Source organism: Lichenostomus cassidix, chromosome 19 (assembly GCF_008360975.1).
Source record: "Lichenostomus cassidix isolate B80296 chromosome 19, HeHo_3.0, whole genome shotgun sequence".
NCBI classification, from domain to species: domain Eukaryota; kingdom Metazoa; phylum Chordata; class Aves; order Passeriformes; family Meliphagidae; genus Lichenostomus; species Lichenostomus cassidix.
In genome coordinates, this window is record NC_139499.1 from 6,570,990 (window position 1) to 6,597,978 (window position 26,989).

General features: G+C 48.7%; 1 protein-coding gene across 2 annotated transcripts; it reads left to right on the forward strand.

Moving 5' to 3' along the window:
- On the forward strand, window positions 1-26,773 carry SUPT6H (SPT6 homolog, histone chaperone and transcription elongation factor). 2 transcript variants are annotated; one of them, XM_085078274.1, is made up of 37 exons: window positions 1-179; window positions 5,223-5,354; window positions 5,805-5,957; window positions 6,112-6,182; window positions 6,710-6,905; window positions 7,586-7,670; window positions 8,070-8,343; window positions 9,532-9,633; window positions 9,891-10,004; window positions 10,490-10,579; window positions 11,048-11,190; window positions 11,436-11,587; window positions 12,076-12,174; window positions 12,333-12,462; window positions 12,564-12,714; window positions 13,103-13,257; window positions 13,753-13,948; window positions 14,167-14,306; window positions 14,385-14,502; window positions 14,598-14,674; window positions 14,803-14,938; window positions 15,336-15,473; window positions 15,770-15,937; window positions 16,646-16,773; window positions 17,787-17,994; window positions 18,441-18,588; window positions 18,821-18,963; window positions 19,735-19,875; window positions 20,954-21,149; window positions 21,286-21,524; window positions 21,765-21,878; window positions 21,992-22,116; window positions 22,508-22,620; window positions 23,008-23,085; window positions 23,174-23,340; window positions 24,510-24,691; window positions 24,854-26,773. In XM_085078274.1, the coding sequence occupies exons 2-37, from the start codon at window positions 5,246-5,248 to the stop codon at window positions 25,038-25,040; spliced, it is 5,166 nt and encodes a 1,721-aa protein (XP_084934400.1). In that variant the 5' UTR covers window positions 1-179; window positions 5,223-5,245; the 3' UTR covers window positions 25,041-26,773. The 2 variants fall into 2 exon arrangements, with proteins under 2 accessions (XP_084934400.1, XP_084934401.1); XM_085078275.1 differs by lacking the exon at window positions 1-179 and adding an exon at window positions 4,345-4,368.
- The last annotated feature ends 216 nt before the right edge of the window (window positions 26,774-26,989 follow it).

A 26,989-nucleotide genomic window follows, 5' to 3' on the forward strand; every position in this document is an offset into this window, starting at 1 on the left:
CGGCTCCTCGGGTAAGGCCGCGCCGGGCCCGGCGGGGTGGCCGTGCTGGGCAACAGGGGTTCCTGACCGGGGGAAGCCCGTCCCCGCGTTAGTCCCGGCCCGAGCGTCACACCCGGCCCGGCGCCGCGGCGGCTCGGAGCCCCGGCGAGGGCGGTGAAGGCGGCGGGCACGTCCCCGAGGTTGGTGTCGGGCTGCGGCGCGGGGGTGAAGCGGTAGCGGCCGCCCCGGTGCGGGCCCGGCGGTGGCCGTGGGTGGGGCTGGCGGCGGCAGGAGCCTCCCGGGACGGCGGCGAGCGGGGCCCGGAGGAGGCGAGGCGGCGGCCGGGGTCGGGGCGGCTCCCCCGGGCCGGGAGGTGCCGCAGCCGCCGCCCGCCGCAGCAGCGGGGCAGCGCTGGCACGGTGGGGAGAGCTGGGGATGTGAGGGGATGGCGTGGGGAGCATCGGGATGCTTTTCGTGGAGAGGGGGAAAGGGTCTGACCTTCGTTTCTCACCACACCGGGGGCCCTGGGTCTCCCCACGCTGCCGGTGTGATTCCCAAACCACCTCCATTAGGTTTTCCAGACTTCCGGCGAGGTGCTCCCTGGAAAGCCAAGAGCCTGGGAAAGCCCTTTTGGGTTTAATAAATGACCGAAAGGTGACAAACGATTGGTGTTCGTGGCGGAGTGAGGTTATTGTGGAGTTTGGCAGTCATCTCAGCTGGTCTTTTTTTTTCCCCTGAATATGGTGATGTGGAGAGGGAAGTTTTAATCCTAAATTATTTAGGATAACTAAACTGTGGGGTATTGCAGAGACCAGATAACACCGAGTGGGAGTGGTGGTATGGTAAAGAAGATATGGCAGAAGGTGTAAGGCAGGTTAAAAACACCACAAAATTGACTATATCAGCTCTTGTTTTTCAGGGAAGAGCTGTTGGTGTCTCTGCGATTGTTTCTTTTAAAACAACTTCAACACCCCATTGTAGCCTAAAAGAGATATTTTGAAATTACTTTAAAGGGTCAGAGAATGAAGTAGAAAACACTGTTGTAGGTGCTGAGTAAATGGTTGGTAGTTTGTGCCCTGGCAGTTCTGGTTAGACCATCCCAAAAGGTGAGCCCTGGCAAAGGTAGGGGCAGATCAGGTTTTTGGGCAAGCAAAGCCTTCATGTCCTCACCTTAGGGGAGAAGCTTGTTGACAGGAGGTACAATCCAGGTGCTTGAAGTCATGGGCAGGTCAGCGAAAACGAGGAGGGAGCATCACTTTTCTGTTTCTGACAGGAAATTATGATGCAGCAGGGCTAAAATAAACAAGAGGAAGTGCTTTTTCACACAACATGCTATTAAATGTGTCACCCTGCCACAGGACGTGCTGCCACCTGATAGCATCGGGGGCGGTGGGACTGATGGGAGCTTTAAAACCAACAAAGCAGGTATGGGAAGTTCCTGAGCTGTGGTGGCTGCCTGGACTTTCCTTGTCATTAATCCCCAGTCATCACTTCCCCCTGTGTTCCTCCCACCAAGCAGGGTGAGAGTGTCTGGTTTAGATGCAGAGTTCAGAAATCTGTAAAACAGCTATAAAAGCTAAATATAAAATGATTTGTTGCTGATGTCAGGGCTGGCAAGCCCCAGTGGCTATCAGCCCTGCAGAAGTCCATGTGGATACCAAGGAATGCCTCTGAGGAAAAGCTCAGCATCAAAGAGGTGCCCATGAGGGTAATTTCTCATGGTGTGAGTGCCTTGAAGTGCTTCACAGGGATGTTTTTGTTAGGCTCATAGACTTCAAATTAAAAGATGCTAAGATGATTTTGTCTGAATTGGCTTGCCTTTTTTTTTTTTTTTATTTTTTTTTATTTTAAGGAAACTGACATTGATTTCATTGAGAGCTTCAGGGGCTGAAACAGTGGCGTTATCTTTGCAGTTCATTTGGATTTTTCCTAATCAGATAGTTGTTGTCAGTCGTGGACTCATGTGGGTGTACTTGGACTGTGCTAAAATTAATTTCATGAGCATTTAATTGACAATATTGATGCATTTGGCTTCCGTAGGTCCTACATTTTGGGTTGAGTTCCCCAGCTCTCTTAGCCTCACTGAGCTTCCTGAATCTTCTGCAGTTTTACTAGTTGAAATGTAGACATGAGAACTGAGTGAGATTGTTCAGTGCTGGTTTTGGCAGTGTGGTTCTGTGGATCTGTGTGATCCTAAATGGAGTGTGAGTTCAACCTTGAAGTGGCAGAGCTTAGAACCCTGCCCATGCCCTCTCCCACCCCCCAGAAAAACCCCACAAAACCAGTGTTAATGTGGGATTGATGTAGTTTCTCCCACAAAGGATGGGCAGAAGTCAAGGACTGTCTTTGCTGTTGTAAATGTCCCTGCTGTTGTAAATGGTTTGTGCATTGACGCTGCTGTCCCGAGGTTGATTGCTGAATAATAAATATATCTTTCTCTGAAGACACTCCTTGGTTATTTTTGAGCACCACTGGGGTCTCCTCCCTTAGGTGGCATCCCGGTAGCTGGGAGAGGATCGGATATTTCTGCTTTCACCCCACATTGCTCAGGCTGTGAAGCTCTTGAGGGACTCTGCCATTCCCAATGTTCTGAGCAGCCAGCAGGTATCTGGATATGTGAGTGATCTCTGGAATTCTCAGGTTCCCCACAGAGCAGCATTTATTCTAAAGGTCCTGCCTTACCTCACAGGTGATGTCCAACTTGTCCTGACCTGATCAGAGCTCTACAGTCCTGTTAAAAGGAGCTTGTGGACTCTGGATCAATGCCACTGTGCCTTTGAGCTGAGCAAAGTGCAGACACTTCTGATCAAAACAGCTGGGCTGGCCCAATACTCCTTGATCCAGAGTCTGTAAACTCTCCCCAGGCTGCACAAGTGGGTCTTTCTCTGTGTCTACACCAAGCTCTGCCTCTGCACCTCTGCCTGCCTCCCTGGCCTGTTTTGTTTCAAACTAAGGCCTTCCTGGCACAGAGGGTGGGAGAGGCACCTGTAGACCATATCTGATTCAACATCTTGCTTCAGTTTTTCCATGCTAAGTGACATCCCTGCTGTCCTGAGGTGAATTTTGCTGGAGCTGAAAGCACACGGGTTTGTGGGTGGCTGGCTTGTGTGGAACCTGCTTGGCTGGGTCATTAAATAAGATGGTTTTCTAGAGTCCTAGTTGTTCCCTGTGTCCAGGCAAATTTGAATTGACATGGACTAAAATTGCCAGGAAATTGTAGAACAAGTGATGAGGAAGAAAGTTGGAACTCGGAGCTAAACACTTCACTGTCAGAGAATGATGAAATTGGATGTAGTGCTGTGACAAGGTGGGTTTGTGTATTGATCATGGACAGGAGATAAATGAGGTTGTTAGACTTGGAAATACTCTAGGAAAAGCCACTCAGCCTGCAGGTTTATGTATGTTGATACACCCTGGTGAATACCTGTAGCAGGAGAGTTGGTGAGAAAGTGTGAAGTTGACAGAATATTCATACACAGGCTGGTAAACATAATCACTGTTCTTTGGCTGTGTGTAGTCACACAATTCATCAGTGGCATTTGCGTCAGGAACACACATTTAACTGGCATCAGTGCTGCCCTCTGAGGCATTATTTCTGAGAGGGATGCTTAAATACAAGCGTGTGACTTCTAAAGTGTTTTCTTGAGGATGGGGATCCCACACTGAACCAGAGCAGCCACATCCTGTCTGGGTGCAGAGCAGTAGCCTTGGCCTGCTGTGATTTCTGCCTGTCTGGAGCATCATGTATAGAAGTTGGCCACAGCAACATATTCTGCAGCCAAGGAGTATGAGCTGCTCTCCACTCGTGTCTCAAATCTGGCAGAGGTCTTTCCCTCATCTTTGGTGTGGGTTTTCTTTAATGAGATACAGATGACACATTCCTTCAAAGCTGCTCGTATTTTAAGACTTAAAAGATCATCCAAGATCAGCCTTGGACCTTTTAACTTCAACTGAGCACTAAGTCCCTGGTTTTCTCCAAATTGTTGTGTTTGTACAGCAGATGTGTGGATTTCGGGGCAGAACAAGAAATCCTGTACATGAGAAGTGTCGTGGCAAAGCCTTGATCAGGTTGTCCCATATGGGACTGATTTCCTTCAGCTGGTTGTTTGCAATGGGGAAATGATTATGGGAATATTTTGAAGTATGTTTGTTTAGGTATCGTTCCGTACCATATGGAATTCTTGTCTCATCTTTTTTCTCTGTTGTTTCTGTGTGTTTGTGTGTTGAATTACATCAGATGTAATTTAACATGGAGGTTTTGGCTTTAGATCTGACACCTCTGAGCTGCTCCTTGTACCTTCCTAAAGGCTGGCACCTCTTCCTGGGCTGGAGTTTTCATCCTCACAGCCATTTGAGGAGTTGATTTGCTTTTCCTCATAGCTGACTCTTGTAAGCTTCAGTTGTTTTGATGTATGTAAAAAGGAGGTAAAAAAAAAAACTTCCTTTGAAAATTTTAAAAATATCAGTGAGTTTGTAACCCACCAGAAGTGGAAGGCTCAGAGAGACAGAACTTGGCAAACACTTTCCTTTGTGCCAAGTTTGATTTATATTGTTTCCAGAAACCCCAGTTGGGAAAAGCATCAAACAAAAGATTCTGGATATAGAAAATTCACCATTTTCGTAGTTTCCTGTTGCTTCCTCAATTCTGTATGGAGGGCTCTGGCATGGAAAATCCTGGCTGTGGCTCTGGCTTGTGGGCAGCCAGAAACCCCCAGTCCCAACCCAGGACTCCCAGACCTCTCTCCAGTTTGCCCCACGGGCTCTGCAGTGTCTCAGTCACAGATGGCAACTGCAGCTCAGTCGAGGCCCTTTTCAGGGTCACTCTGTCTTCGTTAACTGGGGGAGGATTAATCATATTAAGATCCTAATTGGTTGGGCTGTGTGCCTGACAGCATGCAGCATCAGTGGGAGCCTTCCCAGTGTGTGGGAGGGTGTGGATGGGATGAAGGCTCTGGCTGTGTGCACATTTCAGCCGCAGGAGCCACGAGTGTTGCTGTGACAGCTCCTGCCCTGCTCACCCAGACATGGGCTGGCAGGAGCTGGCAGCTTTTGGCTGCTGCCTTCTCCTGCCTAATCTCTGCTGACAGGGATGTCCAGCCAGGGTGGACACTGTGTAATTCAGGGCCTCTGTAGCTAATTTGAAACCCTTCTTGCTTTAGCTCCCTTGTCTCCAAAAACTGAAGGGGGAAGTGCTTGTATTCTGCTTGCTCAGCTCATGCCAGGGATGTTTCCTCTTTTCCCAGCTGCTCTGTGAGAGGCTGCAGCCATGTCTGACTTTGTGGAGAGCGAAGCAGAGGAGTCAGAGGAGGAGTACAACCAGGATGGGGAGGTTGTACCCAGAGTAACCAAGAAGTTTGTAGAGGAAGATGAGGATGGTGAGTTTGCTGAATTGTCAGTGTTCTTTGCTGTTCTAGTCTGCATCCCGTGACTCTGCAGATGGAGCAATAACTGTGTTATAATAGCAGGGCCATCTGTAGTCGATAATCTCAGCTGTTTGAGTGCTTCCCTTCCTCCAAGTGGTTTTTATAATTGGCAGTAAAAAAATACACTGCTTCACCCCCGTGGGACTTACAGTCGCACAATTCGATAGTAAATGGTAAAAGCAGAGGAATTCTCCCCGTGTGACCACTCCACCTGTTCCCTCTGCCGAGAGAGCACGAGACAAGAAGTGGGGATCTGGCAGGAGCAGCTGGCTGGGTTCTGTGTCAGTAAAAATACTCAGTTAAAACTCTGTGTGGATGGTGTAGAAGAAAATGCTGCTTGCACAGAGCCAGGTCTCAGTGAATAACCAGTAAGTGTCTAACCTGTGCTGCTCCCCATCCCAGATGAGGAAGAGGAGGAGCTGAACCTCGATGATCAGGATGAGCAGGGGAACCTGAAAGGATTCATTAATGATGATGATGATGAGGAAGAGGAGGAAGAAGCCAGTGACTCTGGAGACTCCGAGGATGATGTTGGCCACAAAAAGAGAAAGCGCAGTAAGTTTGTGATGATTGTTACTAGCAGGGCACAACTTGCTGACACCTCTGCCCTGGGTGTCTGCACTGGCTGGGTAAGCTGTACCCTTTTGGGCTTAGTGCATTTCCAGATTAGTAAAGGGAGAGTGTGACTTATCTCTGGTCTCTTCTTCAGCTTTTGATGACCGCCTGGAGGATGATGACTTCGACCTCATTGAAGAAAACTTGGGTGTTAAAGTCAAAAGAGTGAGTTGTGTTGCCATGCTGCTGTTAGTGGTGGGGTGTGTCTTGGCACTGAGGGTGGGCTTCAGCCTGGAGTGAGCAGACAGTGCCTCCCATCACCTCCTGCCCTCTTGGAAAGGAAGACCTGAGTGCTTGAAGGAAGTAGGATCTCTCCCTGCCAAAACAACTGGGACCTGGCTGCCTAGAGTTTGCAAAACACTCTTTCTGGTCCTCAAGTCTGCTGTTCTCCTCCCTTCCCACCTCTGCATGACAATCTCATCTTCCATTCTCCTGTGGTGCTAACCTCAAGGTCAACACAGGCTATTATGGGCTCTAAAGCTCTTTCTGTAACATTAGAGTCACATCAGCCAGGCCAACACCTGTGGTGACAGCATGCAAGTGACACAGGCATGGCTCCTGAAGGGGTGGCTCTTCTCCCCTGTGTGCCTGTGCCATGCTGGGCTCCATCCTGCTCCCTTCCCAGGTGCCTGCAGAGGAAGTGCAGTGCTGAGCCAGGAATTGTGAGCACTAACAAGGCATTTTCCTTGCAGCAAAAATTCCGGCGTGTGCGAAAAATGTCTGACGATGAGGATGATGAAGCAGAAGATTACGGAAAGGAAGAACATGAGAAGGAAGCCATTGCTGAAGAAATCTTTCAGGATGGTGAAGGCGAGGAAGGAGGGGAGGCTGTGGAAGCTCCTGTTGCTCCACAGGAAGAGGAAGAGGAGGAGGAGGAAGATGAATCTGGTAAGTGTGGATGGTCAGTTACATCCAAAGTTTGTCCTAGGATTAAAGCACAGGAACAAAGTTCAGACTTTCCCTGAGCTAGAAGTATCTAAAGTCTATGACCCTGTCATGATGAAGCTCTTGGTCTGATTAGTACAATCCTTAGAATTAAACATTTCTGGGTGACAGGTTTACTTTGTCTGTCTGAACCACTTTGTGGAGAAGCACATTATGTGTGCTGAGGTCTTGAATACCTCTCCTAAGATGCCTCAAAAATTAAAATGCTTCAAAGGAAGGCACCCAAGGCACTGTTTAGTACCTCATAGCACAGTGCATGCCTGCCCTACCCCTTCAGCATCAGCCTGTCACTGCTGCTATTACCATACCAAAAGAGTTTCAAGAATTTTTTTCTACTGTCCAAAGCAGCCAGGCCTTTCCTGACTTTTTCAGTGCACTGAGCTGCAACTAATTGCCAAATGGCTTTGCCTGTGTCTGGAAGTTTGTTCCCAGCTTGTTACTGTGGTTCAGGCTCCTGGACTGTGTGAGGTTGGTGTAGGAGATGCTGTGGGTAGCTGGGCTGACTGACAGCCACCAGCAGCCCAAGTGTGGTGGAGGCTCATAGTTGCACTGGCTGAGCTTTGTCAGAGGTACCAGTTATATATCCGAATTTCCTGACCACTGAATTGTTTCTCAATGCCCAGACATCGATGATTTCATCGTGGATGACGACGGACAACCTCTGAAGAAGCCAAAATGGAGAAAGAAACTTCCAGGATACACAGATGCGTAAGTATTGATTGGAAGTTGGCCTGGAGCCTTGAAAATAGTGCACAGCTCACTTGGTTCTTGCAGCTACAGAGTGATTCAGCTTGTGGTTGGATGCTGCTGGTCTTCTTCCCAGATGAAACTTGGTAAATTTAAACATAGAGCTTTAGTGTGTGTTTTCTGAAATGTTTGAGTCCTTCCTTTTTTCCCTGGATTTTTTTTAAGGGATACCAAAACCAGGCCTGTAAGAGAAATATTTTTGCAGTAAAGCTCAGAATTTGTATCTGTCCATGATTTCTTAATCTGAGCAGAAAACTAAAGCTTAGACTTGGCTACCCCTGTCCTCCTCTGTGTGGCTGGAAAGGTGTTCTGTGACCTGCACTGTGGGGCTGAACAATAGGGGTTTTTTTTGCCTTCCAGTGCTCTGCAGGAAGCCCAGGAAATCTTTGGTGTGGACTTTGACTATGACGAGTTTGAGAAGTACAACGAGTACGATGAGGAGATGGAGGAGGAGTATGAATACGAGGATGAGGAAACCGAAGGGGAGACCCGAGTGCGCCCCAAAAAGACAACCAAGAAACGCGTCAGTCGCCGCAGCATCTTTGAGATGTACGAGCCCAGTGAGCTGGAGAGCAGCCACCTCACTGACCAGGACAACGAGATCCGCATGACAGACATGCCTGAGAGGTTCCAGGTGAGGGAAGGAGCTGCAGCTCTGCAGGCAGGAAGCATTTTGGCTGCCAGGCCTGGGACCTGCAGGCCAGCTGGCTGCTGGATGGATTTTGGAATCTGTTTTTTCCTTCTTTGGTGACCCTACCTGTCAAATGTACACACTAAAGCTCTGCATTCAGACACATCAGTGACATGGGAGCTGTTGTACCTGTGTGAGCCCGGGTTCAGCTCCATTATCAACTTCCCTGTGGCCACTGGGTGCCAGTGTTGCTCTGCTGAAGTGCAGGGATTGGGCTCTGCTGGGATGGCTTTATGCAGGATGATGTTAGGAATCCCTTGAGCTGGACATTTGGAGAGCAAGATGCAGTGCCAGAAAAGGGTTGGGGAGGTTTCTAGCCTACCTGTATGCCAGCCAACACAAAACTGCTGTAACCCACTTTACTCAAAGTGATGGGATTTACACTGCTCTCAGTACAAAGTGCTCCTTGTGTTGTGAGGAATCCCTGTGATGTCTCATATTTTTCTCTTGATTTTACCTTATATTCAGATTTTCACTGAACAATCCATTTCCCTTTAGTGCATGTTAATGTAATTCTGTGCAGAGGTTTGTTACCCTCCTCTATGAAATGGGATGTGTGAAGCTGCCAGTTTTCCAAAGGACCTTTTTTTCCCTTGCCAGTCTGTAAACACAAGGGAATGCTGTCTGTGATGTCTTCTGGCTGTAGGTGGCCTGTTCACACATTTTCATGGATATCAATGGTGATTAGAGCAGCACTTCTGAAAGAGAAGTGGCTGAGACTGAGAGAGGCTTTGGAGCTGCTTTATGTTCTGTTATTCTATGGCTACAGCAGGCAAAGTGGTAACAAGACACAGGTAGATTGGAGCACAGGATGTAACTACAGAAAATTTGTGAGTCTGGTGGGAAGTGGAAGTATCCTCACTTAATTTTCACAGCAGACTTTGCACTGTTGCAGGCCTTTCCACAAGCCTTTGACAGAATTGTAGCTGCCTTTATCTAGTGTAAAGCTGATGCAGTTTCCTGTGTGCTCAGAAGGTGCAGACATTGAAGTGATATCCTTGGCACCCCATAGGTGGGAGTCCCCAGAGGTAACCTGCAGCTCAAAACAATAATTTCCAGGCTTCTTGGAAACATGGCCCTGCAAGCCCTGGTGTTGCACATGCCTCTGCTCATGCTGTTGTCTCTTCCCAGCTGAGATCCATCCCGGTGAAGAGTGCTGAAGATGATGAGCTGGAGGAAGAAGCTGACTGGATTTACAGGAATGCATTCGCAACGCCCACCATCTCCTTGCAGGTAAAGGACTGTGCCTGGGACATGGTCCAGGGGTCTGCTGATGGAAATTGGTGTATTGGTGGTGCCCAATACAGCTTCATTTCTGGTTTTGAGCAGGTCGTTTAACATGTGTGTCTTTGGTTTTGCATCCATGAAACAGAACAAAAAGGAACTCAGAAATTTTGAAAGAACCACAGTTTCTCAGCCTTAGCCTGTGGCTGTTCTTTTAGGGGGTCAGATCAGGAATAGTGTGAGCACAGTGTGTTTCTCCTTTTTAGGAAACTTCTGACTACCTTGACCGTGGGCAGGCCAGCAGCTTTGGCCGCAAGGGGCCCAGCACCATCCAGAAGATTAAAGAAGCCCTGAATTTCATGAGAAATCAGCATTTTGAGGTAATATGCAACTTTTTTTCATTACCAAAGTCTGTCTCCTTAATCCTGACAGGATTAGCAGGGCTGCTGGAAACATTTAGAGCACATAGAAGGGGCTGAGATACCATCCCTGGTTGCGTTTGCTGTGACAAAATGATGCTTCATTTGGAGCTGCAGCTCATCTTATGTGAGCTGTGACAATGTAGGTTTATAAGGTCTGTTTGACAGAGCTGCTTGCCCTTCTTTCCTTTATTCTGGAGAAATTGATGCTAAATGAGGTGGGGAAATGATAGTCTCTTGAGCCTAGCTTGGTCCATCCAATCTGTACTCTGAGGTGTAGCCTGATGTGACAGTTTTTTGGCCTGTGTGGTGTATTCTTTGGTGCAGTAAGAGCTTGCCCCACTGGTTTGTTCTCCCACGTGGAACAGGAGCTCTGTCTGGGCTCCTGGCTGCCAGGAGCAACCCAGTTCCCTGCACAGTGGTGATGAGTCTCATTTCTGACCCAGGTCCCATTCATCGCCTTCTACAGAAAGGAGTATGTGGAGCCAGAGCTGCACATCAACGACCTATGGAGGGTCTGGCAATGGGATGAGAAGGTGAGGAGGATTTTCACTGCTGGTTGTCCCATCAATATTTAACATGTCTTTCCACCTAGCCTGATGCTTTCAGCAGAGTTTGGTTTTGCCATGTTTGGGTTTACCAATGTCTTTTTGCATGTTTGCTGTCGTGTGGTGGTAAAGGGATATCTGACAAAATAGGATTCAGAAAAATCCTACCCCTTCACTGAGTTCCTTTTGTGTAGTGACTCTTCCTGCCAGCAGTGCAGGTTGGTTCTCTACTATCAGATCCAAACCTTGATTGTTTTGGATTTTTTCTGTTAATATAATACATTTCTAAGATGAGACCTGCCATGTGTCATGTTTGGGTTTGGCTGTGGACGAAAATTTTGATGATTATTTTTATATGACAAATATCTCAAGATACTAGGAGTCCCTGTTTGGGAAGGGGGGAGGGAGAACACTCCAATGGGTTGTTTCACTGGAATTCTTTTGTTCTTGTGTCAGTGGACCCAGCTGAAGATCCGCAAGCAGAACCTGACACGACTTTTTGAGAAAATGCAGGCCTACCAGTATGAACAAATCTCTGCTGACCCAGACAAACCCTTGGCTGATGGAATAAGGGCCCTGGATACTACTGACATGGAGAGGTAGAGTGCCATTGCTTTTACATTCATTCGAAAATGACTTAAAATGTGCATTGACTTGCCCAAACAGCACAAACTCTGGCCACTGCAGAGAACACATAAAGCCAATAATGAGAAGTACTTAAAATTTCTTTTGGAAGACGAGTCTAAGGGCTCCTCTTCTGCCTGACTTGTGTCATAGCAGCTCCCTTGAGTGCTCTGAGCATGACCTAGCTGCAGGCATGGTGTAACATGCTGGCTTTCTGTAGGCTGAAGGACGTGCAGTCCATGGACGAGCTGAAGGACGTGTACAATCACTTCCTGCTGTACTATGGGAGAGACATCCCCAAGATGCAGAACGCTGCCAAGGCTGCTCGCAAAAAGCAAAAGCGTATCCGGGAGGATGGTGAAGAGGAGGAAGGTTTGTCTCCCCCCACACTTCATAGTTTTCTCATTGTGGGCTGCTTGAAAATCCTGGTTCAAAAGAATAGGAAGAAAGCTTGGTGAAAAGGCCGTGTGTTTGCACAGAGCATCTCTGCTGGTCATTTCTGTCTTGAGTTAGTCTCAGGTCTTTCAGGCACCTCTGAAAATGTTCAAGGTTTGCCCCACAAGGTGCTTTCCAACTGAATGCCACCTCTTGTGTCAGGGGCCAAAGGAAGGATCAGCCACCTTGATGTGTGTTTTAATGTGCAACCCAGAGGCACTGCTATTAAAACTGCCCTTAAACTGAGATAGTGCTTTCAGGGTCTTTTTCCAACCCTGAATAATTTTAAGGCTACTGTGACCTCTGAGATTCCTTTGTGGGATTTAGAAGCTCTGTTGCACCGTCTAAGTTGTGTTTAATCTCTTTACTGTGCTCCTGACATGCTCCAGCTGTCTGGATGCCTCTCTAATGTATCCTTCCTACAGGTGAAGGGGAGGATGCAGAGGATGATGAGCAGAAGGGCCCTGAGCTGAAGCAGGCTTCCCGAAGGGATATGTACACCATCTGCCAGGCAGCTGGGCTGGGTAAGGCTGTGCTCTGTCCTGCTGAGCGTGCAGTGCCCTGGCCCACATGCTCTGCTGGGTGCTGTGACTTACCTGTGGAAGGAAGACTGGTAGTTTTGCTCACTATTAGCTACAAGACCCTTGTCCTCATTGGTTTTTTGTTTTTTTACTTTTACCAGATGGCCTGGCTAAGAAATTTGGTCTGACACCTGAGCAGTTTGGAGAAAATCTCCGAGACAGTTACCAGCGTCACGAGACAGAGCAGTTCCCCGCAGAGCCCCTGGAGCTGGCCAAGGATTATGTGTGTAGGTCAGTGTGGGGGGACCTTTGTGGAGGTCCTGGGGATGTGACACAAGTGAGGGGATCTGGGGACATTCTTCTAAGCCTTCACATTGCCTTTTTGCTTGTAGTCAATTCCCAAGCCCTGAAGCTGTGCTGGAAGGAGCTCGGTACATGGTGGCTTTGCAGATCGCCAGGGAGCCCTTGGTCAGACAGGTGCTGAGACAGACTTTCCAAGAACGAGCTAAAATCAACATTTCACCAACCAAAAAGGGGAAGAAGGTAAGGAAGGGAGCTCTGCCTCTGGGGGTAATTTCAGGGAAGGATCTAAATAACACACAAATGCTTGTTCTCCCATGTCAGTGGCAATTCTGAATAAATCTCAGGGCAGCACTAAACTGGGCTGTTGCAGAGCCCAGCTCAGCAGCATGCTGCATTTTTAGTCTCAGCATTTTACCAGATGAGATGTTGCCTTCAATTCTTGAAACAGTCTCTGTTTCTCTGGAACTGGGAAGCAATTCCACTGTGTCCTGCTGGGCAAGGAAATGCAGACTGGCAGGCATAGGGTTGAGGGGGTATTGAATAAAAACCATTGTCTGCTGTGGCATACAGAAGGGTCTTTCTTCATAAATGCCTTGTGTGCATGCTGATTCTCTCTTCTCTTTCCCAGGATATTGATGAAGCCCACTATGCCTATTCCTTTAAATACATGAAGAACAAGCCTGTGAAGGAGCTGCGAGATGACCAGTTCCTGAAAATGAGCCTGGCAGAGGATGAGGCACTGCTCACTATAGATATCAGCATTGACATGAAAGGAGTGGAGGGGTGAGTTCCCACTGGCTGTGCCATCCCTGACTTGGCAGAGCTCATTCATGCAGTGCTCTTAGAGCTCCTCTGTATCCCAAACTAGTCCTGAAAGTCATGGCCTGCACCTCAAAGTCAAGCAGCCTCTCAGGGTCTTGCTTTTTTCATCATCTCGGTGAAAGCTTTAGCAGACATCTATCTTGAAGGCAAACTCTGAAGCCCTTGGGATTTTTGAGGAAGGTGATGCTTGTTTTCCAACCAGCTTGGTTCCTTCCCTGCACATCTGAGTGCCCATGCTGTGCAGTATGGGTGGGCTGGAGTGGCTGTGATCTGTCTACAGCATCACTTCTGCATCTAAAGCAGCGTTTGATGGGAGACTTGGCTCTTCCCTAATTTTTCCAAGCAGCAACCCGAATCCAGGGTGCTGCTATTGCATCCCTGTGCAGGAATCTGCTGGTGATGTATCCATGCAGGTACCTGGAGCCTTCCTGTATCTCCTCTTCTCCTTTCTTGCAGTTATGGCAGTGACCAGACATACTTTGAGGAGATCAAGCAGTTCTATTACCGGGATGAGTTCAGCCACCAGGTGCAGGAGTGGAATCGGCAGCGTACCATGGCCATCGAGCGCTCCCTCAACCAGTTCCTCTACGTGCAGATGGCCAAAGAATTAAAGAACAAGCTCCTAGTGGAGGCCAAGGAGTATGTACTCAAGGTGAGATGGGGCACAGGTGGGTTTGAGTTAGAGCTGGGGTTGCAAACACAATCCTGCAGTGTTCTGGGCATAGCTGCTGACAGGTCCTACACATGTTCTTGGGGAGGAGGAGGAGGCAGGAATTGAGTCTGGTTCCACTTTCCCTCCAGGGAAAGGCTTTGCCAAGGCTCCTGTAGTGGATTTTCTCACTCCTCTTTGCCCTTTCTTTGCTCTCCCAGGCTTGCAGCCGCAAACTGTACAACTGGCTAAAGGTTGCTGCGTACCGGCCGGATCAGCAAGTGGAGGAAGACGATGATTTCATGGATGAAAACCAAGGGAAGGGGATCCGGGTGCTGGGCATTGCATTCTCATCAGCCAGGTAGGAGCAGGGGAATAGCCTCTGGATGCACGTCCAGCTTTAGCACTCCTCCATGTCTGAGTGATCTCTGTTTGGCAGGGACCACCCGGTGTTTTGTGCCCTCGTTAATGGAGAGGGTGAGGTGACAGATTTCCTCCGATTGCCACATTTCACAAAGAGAAGGAATGCCTGGCGTGAGGAGGAGAGGGAGAAGAAGGTGAGCTTGATGCAGCTGCCACTGAGATGAATGTAGGTAGCTCAGAAGAGAAACCCTCCAGCTTTTCTACTCTGATTTTCTACTTTTCTTTCCAGGCCCAGGATATTGAAACCTTGAAAAAATTCCTCCTGAACAAGAAGCCTCACGTGGTGACAATTGCAGGCGAGAATAGGTCAGTCTTCATGTTCCTTCAACTTCCCAAGTCTCTTTGCAATCCTTTCCTTGTGCCTGTCTGCATTTCATGTTTCCAGGACCCAGCTCTGTGCTCTCCCCTCAATCCCCTTGGCTGTCTCTCTGTAGGGATGCTCAGATGCTGATGGAGGATGTAAAGAGAATTGTTCATGAGCTGGACCAAGGGCAGCAGCTGTCCTCGATTGGAGTGGAGCTGGTTGACAATGAACTGGCCATCCTCTACATGAACAGCAAAAAGTCTGAGGTGAACCTTCTGTTACTCCAGCTCTCCCTTAATCCGTTGCTCATTTGTGCTGTGTCATCCTCCATTTGTTGCGCCGGCCTTGCATCATCCTCTGTCTCATATGATCCATCTGGACAGTCACATACTGATCTTTGGATCAAGGCAAAACATCTTAGGCTTCCCTGAAGAGATCAGCACCAGCAGATGCACAAAGTGGATATTGATGTAGTCGGAAATGAGTGAGATTGTTCCATTACTAATAGCAGCAGAGCTCCTGGGAGCCTTTGACCTCAGCTTTCTTTGCCTTGAGCACAAAGTGCTTCCTTGCTCCAGTACCTGTCTGATGTGTTTTTGCTGCTTGTGGTACAAAGTGTGAAAACACCACGAGGGTTTTCCCTGATTCTGTGTCCTGTTGCAGAATGAATTCCGGGATTACCCCCCTCTGCTGCGTCAGGCTGTGTCCCTCGCCCGCCGCATCCAGGACCCCCTCATTGAGTTTGCCCAGGTCTGCAGCTCTGATGAGGATATTCTCTGCCTGAAGCTCCACCCTCTGCAGGTAAATTTTCCTTGGGCAAGGAAGATCCTTCTCTGCAAGAGAAAGTGGCCTGTGAGCATTTGCTTTCAAAGAAAAGGTTTCCAAATTGAATTTGTGCAATTTCTGCCCGTTCTGTGCCATATTCAGACTACACAGCACCTTTTTTTTTTTTTGCTTCTTATCAGCCTTTAGGGTGTTCTCAGGGGTAACTCTGAGGTGCAACACAGCTCCTGGGAGCTAGTGTGTTGTGTTTGTCTCCTGGCAGAGGGTTGCACAGATCCATCTTTTCCAAGGCTAACACCTCTTGTCTCTGCCAGGAGCACGTGGTGAAGGAGGAGCTGCTGAATGCGCTCTACTGCGAATTCATCAACCGTGTGAATGAGGTGGGGGTGGATGTGAACAGAGCCATTGCTCACCCCCACAGCCAGGCTTTGCTGCAGTATGTGTGTGGCCTGGGACCACGGAAGGGCACTCACCTGCTGAAGGTAAGGAGGCTTCAGTCCCTGCCTACAAAAACAGCACATCACCAATGCTCTGGGAGTGCTCAGGAGATGATTCAGGGTCCTGTGTGCCAGGTGCAGCTGACAGCTCTGTTGATGTGTGTTTTTACCTCACTGTGCCTTGCCCCAAAGCTACAGGTGGACTCTTGTCCTTGATAGACCCAAACAGCTCAGCAGATCTGTCAATCCCAGCCAGCTCCCAAACCCACAGGAGTAGATGTGCTGTCAGAGCATCGAGACACCTCCACAGAGTAGAAAACACAAGGCAAAAAGCCAACACTCTTCCTGAGAGTTGGAGCCGTGATGATGTGGAATCATCATCTTTCACACAATGTTGAGACACTGGCAGGGAGCAACAACTTAGGAATTGTGATGGGCATGTGTCACATGCTTTAAACACTGCAGTGTGCAGTGTGAATACTCTGTTTTTCCTAGAAAATCACAATGCTTTGGAATTCCAGTGGGTTGGAAACCAATGGGTTGGAAAGGACCTTTAAGACCATCTAATTCCAGCCCTTGGCCATTGGCACAAATACCTTCCACTAAAGCAGGTTACTCAGAGCCCCATCCAGCCTAGCCTTGAACACTTCCAGGGCTAGGAAGTCCACAACCTCTCTGGGCAACCTTGTGTTTGAATAGCAGGATTTATACTCTTGCCTCTCTCAAGGTTTATGTCCTTGCCTCTCTCTGCAGATCTTAAAACAAAACAACACCCGTCTGGAGAACAGGACCCAGCTGGTTACAATGTGTCACATGGGACCCAAAGTGTTTATCAACTGTGCTGGCTTCATCAAAATTGATACAGCATCACTGGGTGATAGGTGGGTATTGGGTTGTACTCGATGCTCTGCAGGGCATGGAGTTAGTGTGAGCAACAGGCTGAAGCAATCACCTTCCCTGAGTTCATGTTCCTGGAGTTTCTGTGTGGCCTCTCTGACTTTTGGCCAAGTTCAGGTATTGCTGGTTATTAATCTGATTCTTAAGGGCAGCTAAAGTTGCACAGCAGTGGTGTGAGCTGCAGAACACGAATTATATGGCTTGCTCTGTTGTGAAAGACCCTTTGTGGTCAAGAGGAACTAAACTGAAACTGGTCGTTCCCTAACAGTTGTCATGCAGTCGTCAGTAACCCATGGGCACTTCAGTTTAGTTTCTGCCTGGTCCTACCAACAGTATTTGATTTTTCTAAAGTTTTAAACTTGAGAAATAATTCAGCAGTTTGGTTTCTTCCTAAAGCAGTAACAAGACTGGGAAGTTTATAGAGCGTTAAGGTACTGGTAACTACACAAGAGGTGCTTTGAGGACAGCTGTACCTTTGTTTCTGAACCTGACTGCTTTGCACAGATGTGTCACATACTGGAAACGTGCTTTCTCCAGGGACTTTTTGTCTTTGAAAAGCAATCTGAGAAAAACATTTGACTGAATCCCTGATTTCTGAGTGATCCAACCCTTAATCCCTTGATTCTTGCAGGATACAAATCCCAGAGATGCTGGGGGCAAAGTGTAACCCATCCAAACAGCTTGCTGGCAACACTGAATTTGTATGAGGAGAAGTCAGGGAGAAACTGCAGAAAGCTATATGCTCAGCTGTAATACACAGGGATCAAATCCACCCAGCATCCAAAATGCCTGGCTCTATCTTTGGAGCTGCAGACTGGAATTTGCCAGGTCTTGCCTTGGCTCCTGTTGATTTAGCAATGAATAATTCATAGTGTCCTTTTTGAAGTACTTTGTGCCATGGAGGGCAGTGGTGGTGCTCAACAGTGTGCTTGATTATTGAGCTGCAGGAACAGCTGGAACCCTCAGAGCCCTGATCTGAACATTGGTTTTGTTTCAGCACTGATTCCTACATTGAAGTCCTAGATGGCTCTAGGGTCCATCCTGAAACCTATGAGTGGGCAAGGAAAATGGCAGTGGATGCCTTGGAATACGATGAGTCAGCTGAGGATGCTAATCCTGCAGGAGCTCTGGAGGAGATCCTGGAAAACCCTGAGCGCCTGAAAGACCTGGATCTTGATGCCTTTGCTGAAGAACTGGAAAGACAGGTGCATTGCGGGTTCCTGGTGCTGAGAAACAGAGGGGAAGCTCTGCTGCCCACATGGGATTCTCCTGTTTTATAGCTGGTGACCCTTATCCTTTTAAGGAGCTGGGCATTGGCTGTGCTGTCATAAAATGTATAAAGAGCCATGATGAGCACTCAGTGTCTCACAGTGGCATCTAATAAATGCTTGCAGAAAGTACATGTAGGGCAGGAGACAGTAATTAGATGATTTAAGCTCTTCTCCCTGAAATTTTTTCTAAATATGTTTGTCCTTTTGACTTCCTTAACATCCTGTGACTGCGTTTCACCATTTGTTGGTACCTGCTACAATCCCCTTTTTTAAATTTGCTATTTGATAAATTCCTTGAGTCCTTCCTTAACTTACCCTGGCTTCCCTACTGACCTTCTTCCTGCTGCTCATGCCTTTATAACCTTTGAATCCCACCATAGGGCTATGGTGACAAGCACATCACTTTGTATGACATTCGAGCTGAGCTAAGCTGCAGATACAAGGACCTGAGAACTCCATACCGTTCTCCCAACACAGAAGAAGTCTTCAATATGCTGACCAAAGAAACTCCAGAGACATTTTACATAGGTACATCCCTGTTTTCTGTCATCCTAAGCTGACACAGGATGTGTGAAGGTGGGGCAAAGGGATCTTGGTGAGTGTGATGTTGGGACAGTGCTGTGGTGGAGAGTGAGGCAGCTTTTCGAGTACCTGCATGGTCTTCTAACAGCTTCATGCACAAAAAACAACCTCAGATGGAGGGAACTGCCCAGCTCTGCAGTTTTTCATTCTTTCCTTCCCCTCTCCCATCACACCACAGGTAAAATGATCATCTGCAACGTGACTGGGATTGCCCACAGGCGCCCACAGGGAGAGAGCTACGACCAGGCGATACGGAACGATGAAACTGGCCTTTGGCAATGCCCTTTCTGCCAGCAGGACAACTTCCCAGAGCTCAGTGAGGTGGGGCTGCTTCTCCTGACAGGCCTGCCTTTGTCAGGAGTCTGCTATCAGCAGGCTTGAGGGTTGTGTAGGGTTCTTGGGAGACAAGGGATCAGAGCCAAGATTGTGTCTGCAGTGCCCCAGGATCCCAACCTGATGTGGCCTTTGGCTGTAAAGAAAATCTGTTGCATTTCTGACTAATTGCTTCAGCATTGTAATAGATTCATTCAAATAGATTTGGCAGGTTATGGCTACATTATGGATTTTAGAGTGAAATAGACCTGGGGCTAAGCTGACCAGTTCTTTGCAGATACATAAAGCATTTTTGTTTGTGGTCTGGGATTGTGTTTCGTGCAGAGAAATTGCTTGTGACACTGAGAACAGAAGGTTCTGCCACCTTCTCAATTTTAAGAACTTATCTGGACCACCTGCTGCTTAATGCAGCTGTACTTTAGGTCCCTTCTAAACACTGAATTCCAGCACCCTGGGTAATCCATGGCTTTAAACCCCTATAGTGTTCATTAGAAACCAGCCTTGGCTGCAGGCTGCTGGTCAGGGTCTAAAAATGTTCTGACCTTCCTGCTTGCAATGTCCCATAAGCTGAGCAGAGCTGGAGGAGGAAGATTGCATTACTGGGTAGCATTTGTTGAAGTCTTCTGTCCCCTGCCCTTCCACAAGTCTCTGCTGGCTGCACCACTTTGCTGACACAGCTTTTGGACTTGTTTGAGTATGAACTGCTGGGACTATTTTGTTTCCATGCTGAATGATTTATTTCCTTTTGCCTTGCTCAAGGTTTGGAACCATTTTGACAGCGGTTCCTGCCCGGGTCAGGCCATTGGAGTGAAGACACGTCTGGATAATGGTGTTGCTGGCTTCATCCCAACCAAATTTCTTAGTGACAAGGTGGTTAAGAGGCCAGAAGAAAGGGTGAAGGTATGAAAGCAGTGGATTTTCACATCCCCAGCGAGAGCTGGAAGAACCTGGAACTGATACCAAAGACTCAGAGTTTGGTTAATAGCACTGTTTTTAAATGACTTTTCCAACCTTATTTTCATGTAAGGACTTTAAATCAGCAGGAAGTTCAGGTTCTGGTTAGTGTCCTTGTCCCACAGTGCAAATCTCCCTTGGCAGCTGGTGGGACCCTGTTAATCAGTTAACACGTTGTGCTGCAGGAGGATTTATTGTCATCTGGCTGCAGTCTGGGTTGAGGAGACCAGAAGGCATTCTAATGCAGAGCTGCCCTTTGTTTCTGACTTTCTAAAGAGTTCACAGAACTGCTTTTGGATAGGCAAGGGTCATTTTCCCTCTCATAGCTTTTTCTTCCCTCTCCATGAATTTGTGGAGGTCATCAGTGTTACTGGTCCTGCTCAGGACAGGGATTGGGGTTCTGGCAGAAATGGAATAACACTTTATCACATAACAAAAATGTTAAATTTTTCTTTTACTGTCTTTTGGGGTCCCTAACAGTGCATCCAGGTGATAGATAATCCTGTAAGCTCAGAGGTCTCAGCATTTCTTTTAAGAGTTATTAATTAACTTCATCATGGTTAAATGAACTAAGACATTGCACTTTTTGTGGGGGGATTTTCTGCCTCACACTTTGTTAGAGCAGTCTTTTGGGTGTCTGCTTCTGAACAGACTTAACTGCTTTCTTGCACATCTTGAAGTCCAGTTTTGCTTCTCCTGTTGTTAAGGATATTTGGACATAAAAAAGGTGATTGTCCTCACCCTCCAGACATGCAGTTTTCCATGTGATGTGGGGCACAGGTAGTAGATCTGCTAGAGAACTGCCCATTTTTTCCTGTAACCTCTTTATTCTGGTAATTTTTGGGATCAGCTGATTTCCAGTTCCTGTAGAAAGATGACCTTTAAAGGCTGTATCAGTAAAGTAGGTGATGTGATTTGTACCCCTTCAGTGTCAGTGGGATCCCACATGGATTGTTCCATAGCACAGGGATTCTGGTGTATCTACCAAACCTGCTGCTCACCTTGGCCTGCACCTCCTCTGCAGGTGGGAATGACAGTCCACTGCCGGATCATGAAGATTGACATTGAGAAATTCAGTGCAGACCTGACCTGCAGGACCTCAGACCTGATGGACAAGAACAATGAGTGGAAACTGCCCAAAGACACCTACTACGACTTCGACTCTGAGGCAGCAGATCACAAACAGGAAGAAGACATGAAAAGAAAGCAGCAGAGGACAAGTGAGTCTCTTAATTTCCCTCTCCCTTGTAATTCCAGCCTTCCCAGGATGCTTCAGGATAATCAGCACAATTAGATATAGTTGCATTAGCGCAATTCATCTTGGAAGGCTGAAGGTTGCTTCCCTTTGTCCCCCAGCGTACATCAAGAGGGTAATTGCTCACCCATCATTCCACAACATCAGCTTCAAGCAAGCAGAGAAGATGATGGAGACCATGGACCAAGGGGATGTGATTATTCGGCCAAGCAGCAAAGGGGAGAACCATCTGACTGTCACCTGGAAGGTCAATGATGGCATTTACCAGCACGTGGATGTCCGGGAAGAGGGCAAGGAGAATGCCTTCAGCCTGGGCTCCATGCTCTGGATTAACACAGAGGTAAAGCCCTGCAGAGCATGCTTGGGAAGGGGAAGGACCAATTTGGCAGGAACAGGTTCCCACAGCCCTTCTGTCCTCACAGCTGCTTTTTTCACACTCTTGGAGAGTAACTTCCAACACTTTCTCCAGATCCTTAGACAATACCTGGCTTTTTTTTTTTCCTGCAGGCATCCAGCCTTGCTGTGCAGAATGTATGACTAAATGTACCCTAAATACCTCTTTAAATGTGTTTGTTCAAAGGAGTTTGAAGACCTGGATGAAATTGTTGCTCGTTATGTCCAGCCAATGGCTTCTTTTGCCAGAGACCTGTTGAACCACAAATACTACCAGGACTGCAATGGTGGAGACAAGAAGGTAAGACTATCCCAGGATGTGGTAGCTTCTGTAGGAAGATATCCCTAGGCTCTGTATGTTGCTGAAAATGTGGGCTCCCCTGGAGCATTTATCTTCTTTCTGTCTCTAATTAGAAGCTGGAAGAGCTGCTGATAAAGACCAAGAAAGAGAAGCCAACATTTATTCCATACTTTATCAGTGCCTGTAAAGATCTACCTGGTAAATTCCTCTTGGGATATCAGCCTCGAGGCAAACCAAGGTAAGTGAGAGGCAAGCCCAGCATCTGCACTGAGCACTGCCAGTACCAAACCTCAGCAGATTGCTGCCAGTTTTTCTTCCAGCTCTGTCAGAATCCCTGTAAATCACACCTCCTCTTTCCCAGGGTTTGGCCTCCTGACAGTGAAGGACCCAATTCTAGCAGTAAACCTCACCCAGGAGACTCCCATGTTTCTTAACCACCTGGTTGCTATGAGCAGCACTGCCAGTGCTGTGGGTGTCACAGGAGTGTAGGCAGGGATGATGGATTTGTCACAGAAAGGCAGGGTATTTTGGAGCAATTGTTTGAAGATGAAGTGTCTGTTCTGACTGTAACCTGTCAGTGAGTGGCTGAAACAGCCTGTGATGTCTTGTGCTCTCACTGCCACTCCCAGGATAGAGTATGTGACAGTGACACCAGAGGGATTCCGCTACCGGGGCCAAGTCTTCCCTACTGTGAATGGACTTTTCCGATGGTTTAAGGATCATTATCAGGACCCTGTTCCAGGTGAGCACCTCAATTTCAGTGCCTCAGCTGTTTATCACACAATATCAGAGACAGTTATTAATGGACAGTTCCATCTTTGTCCCTAAAATGTGTCCTACGATTTTTCTGTATGTGGGAAGTTTCAAAGCAACGTTCCAAGTGTTTGGCTTCATGGACCCACTGAGAACTCTCCTGAGTTAGTCTTTCAGCCAAGTGGGCTGTGCAGCAAAATCTGGACCAGTCCCTTTCTTCTCCCTTGTCTCTCCCACCATACAATCCAGCACACACCACTCCCTGGTAACAAACTGTCGTGCCAGAACAGTGTTGCTTCAATTTTTTCAAATCCTGAGTTTCAGGTTTCTCTCTTCCAGGAGAACTAATGTAGCTCTTGGTCTGTATTTGGCACAGGTATTACCCCCAGCAGCAGCAGTCGGACCAGGACTCCAGCCTCCATTAATGCTACTCCAGCTAACATCAACCTGGCAGGTCAGTGCAGGCCATTCCCAGTTGGAACTGGTATGTGAGCTGCTCCTCCAGGCTCCACTTTTTCTAATACAATGTGTCTCCCTTGCAGACCTGACACGTGCAGTGAATGCTCTACCACAGAACATGACCTCCCAGATGTTCAGTGCCATTGCTGCTGTGACAGGCCAGGGACAGAACCCAAATGCCACCCCAGCACAGTGGGGCTCCAGCCAGTATGGCTACGGAGGCAGCGGAGGTGGCAGCAGCGCCTATCATGTAGGTGTCACTTAAATCTCTGCTGGCTTCTCCTTGCTGCTAGAAACCACTGGGAGGCTGAGGAATCCCTCATTGCCTTGGATCCCCAAGTCCTAGTTTTGTACCTAGGCTGGATTCTTGGACCAGGTTTCCTCTTGCCTCCCGTGACTGAAGAAACACGGCGTGTAACACAGCCCTGCTCCGGGGGGAGTTGGAGCAAGGAGCAAACTGGTCTGGCCCCCAAGGAATGTGGCAGGGTGGAGAGGTGGGATCCAGCGGTGAGGGCACACAGCCTTCTGATTGTGCCCCTGAACTGGCAACGTGAGCTGCCAGTGGAGGAGATTAGCTGGGAAAGTATGCGCTGAGTTTGCAGAGCTTTTCGGCTCAGCGCTAATCTCCGAGCTGCACCGGCGGGGAACACCTCAGCCTGACCCAACAGCCAGGGGCTTTGCAGGGAGTAAGATGGAATTGGACAGTTTTGGCTCATGCTGGAGCCTTCCCTCATGTGTGCCTTCTCCCAGCCTGCTCTGCAAGCTCCCAGCTGACACTGAGGCAAATTCCAGCTGCAGAGGGACTGAGGAGCCTGGGTGCAAAAAACACACCCAGCTGCTGCATCCAAAGAAGAGATGCTGCAAGACAAGGCTTGCAGGGAGGTGTGATCCTCCTTTAGAGCACTTTGGGAGGCTTTCAGGAAGTTTGGCACAGTAAACGCTGAGCTGGGGATAGGCAGGGATTGTGGATAACCCGATGTATTAATCATCAAGACATCAGAAGAAAAAGGGAGGTGAACACCGGGAGGCAAAGCCACTAAGCTCTCCATGGGACAAGCAGCCAGCTGGCTTGAGATGTGGGAGGGAGCCATCCTGGGAGCTGCTGCACCTTCTCTGCAGCCTGCAGGGGAAGAATTTATCTGTCCTTCATGCCCACTGCAGGATGTCATTGCTGCTGGCTTGCCCCAAGTGTCTCTTGTGCCCCTTGCCTTTGCTTGGCTTGAGCATTTCCCCTTGGGGTGAACAAGGAGGGAGGGCTGTGCTGGCCCAGCTGGGTGGGACATCAGGGGAGCAAATGTCCTGTGCTCAGCAGGCACTGAGGGTGGGCACCAGCCTCCTGGGTGAGCAGGGCAGTGCAGAGCCTCTCCCCAGCCTAGCAGGGTCCACCTTCTGCCCCCTGACAGCCTCTGCTCTCCACAGGTCTTCACAACTCCAGCACAGCAGCCGGTGGCCACCCCTCTGATGACCCCCAGCTACTCCTACACTACTCCCAGCCAGCCCATCACCACACCCCAGTACCAGCTCCAGGCCAACACCACACCCCAGTCCACCCAGTCCCAGGCACAGCCATCGTCCAGCTCCAGGCAGAGGCAGCAGCCAAAGTGAGTCTCTTCTGGTGTTTGAATCCATGTCCTATCTCCACTGCTTTTCTTGGTTTTTGTGGAAGCAGCATGATGGGGTTGCTTCATACCTTCCTCACAGGGAGGGAGGGAGGGCAGGGAGGTTTTCCTGTCACATCTCACCTTGTTCCCATGTCCTTGCAGGACCAACAGCCACGCTGCCATCGACTGGGGCAAGATGGCCGAGCAGTGGCTGCAGGAGAAGGAGGCTGAGCGGAGGAAACAGAAGCAGAGGCTGACTCCTCGCCCATCTCCCAGCCCCATGATCGAGAGCACGCCCATGTCCATCGCAGGGGACGCCACACCTCTCCTGGATGAGATGGATCGATAGGACCTGACACCCGACACCTCTGCTCTCTTCTCCGAGGAAGGGGGAAGGAGAGGGAACAATTGGAAGCGACTTCCCTTCGCTTAGACACATAACTCCTGTTTTATACGTCGTGAGATGGTGGGAAATGACTCTCTGTGATGTGCACCTGAGCGAGAGAATAGACTTGGCAGGGCTGGTTTAAAAATATATACTATATATAAGAAAAATATATCATAGAAAGGAACACTGCATCGGCCTCTGCGTTGCAGGCTCTGCTTTTGAGACACCTTGGAAACGTAGCAAAGCAAACATGAGGTCAAAGGAGTCTGTCCTTGTACATGCACAGCGCTCTGCTTTCACCCCAAAGACTGGAAAGCAAATGTAGCTGAAAGTGCATCGCCCTGGAGTGAGCCTGTTTCCTTTGGATTCTCCCAAACCCTGACTGTCACCTCTCCCAGTCCTGAGACCACAAAGCGAAGTCGTGGGGGTTGTGACAAATGAACCAGAGCTCTCACAAAATTCCTGTTGTTGTTTGCTCCATGTTTTCATGTGTGACAGGCTCAGCAGAGCCTGTGCCAACCCCAGCTGTGTCCGGAGGGGTCCAGCACAGCAGTTCGGGGTCTTGCTGGAGATGCAGCTGTTGTACCAAAGGCTTGCTCTCTCCTCTGGCTTCTTTTGGAACAATATTTATTTAGTTTTGATTATTTTTTTTTTAAATCAGACTGCGAAATGAAACGCCAGCCTATGGCAGCTTCCCCGAGACAGACACGTGGGACAAAGCACCACGGAGCAGCCCGGAGTGCATGGCCTCCTCTTCTGTACCTGCTTCCCCTGCCCAGCTGTAACCAAGAGGGGTGAATAAATAGTGTTTTTACTGAATGCTAGCTCAGAGGTTTTCTGCCTGCACCCTGCCCTTTGCCTTAGGATTTGCTCAGAGCAGAGTTGTGTGGTGGAAGTCGATGCTGCTCCTTCCTTTGTTGCTTGGTGTTGCCCTCTGTGTGCTGGGAGTTCCGCAGAGAAGCTGATTTTTGTTGTTAAGCCATGATGTTCTGTTACGGATGCACCATATGGAGACATCACACCGACATCGGGGGCACCTCCCTGTGGCTGTTGGATAGGAAGAGGCACTGGGAGGGGGTGGATAATGTGGATAACTCGTGTCAGAAACAGCCCAGTGCAGTGTCCCTGAGGGATTGCTAGCGAGGGGAGAGATATTTCTGAGAGGAAAAGTTCCTGCTGCACACACTCTCCCCTCTCCTGCTTTGTTAGGAGGGATTTTCTATGGAAGCAGGGTCTTTGTTCCTTCCCAGTGCTCCTGGTCAGCCTCCTTTGCTAGGAAATGAGCAGGAACAGCAGATCTTAGGAAACAAAGGTCTTCTTTGCATGTAAATGCTCCTGAAGAATGGCAGCGACCCGGGAGACAAAGCAAAGCTCTTTGCACAGAGAAATGCAGGTCCTGGCTTCAATGCCATCCCCTCTGCAGTGCTGGGGGGCTGACAGGGTCCTGTTCCTCCCAGAACCACCCAGGCCTGGGGGGAGAACCGTGGGCTGGGGCTCACAGCTCCGAGGTTGCAGGTGGGTGAACCTGGCGCTATTTTCTTATTTCATTAAACTGTACGATAGGAATTTCACCGGGAGCAGCTCCTTACTGGTTGGACCTGGAAGGAGGGGCTAGTTGTGTGTTGTTGCCTCCTTTCTGGCTGTCTTTGTTTTTAGTTTTCCCTTGCTGTCAATAAAAGTTCTACTTTTGGGAAGTTTGTCCGCATGCCCCGTGTCCGTGCTTCCTGCTGGGATCCTGCGGCAGCCACAGGGGCTTTGCACCCAAAGAGGAAGCAATACCTCCCTACAGCCTTGGTATTCCCCCCTGGACTCATCTGATCCGCTTATTTCAGGGATTTGGGATTGCACTGCACCCTTCTCAGTGTGGGGTTTGCTGTCTGCTTGGCTCCAGCTTTTTCCAAGGCTGGAAT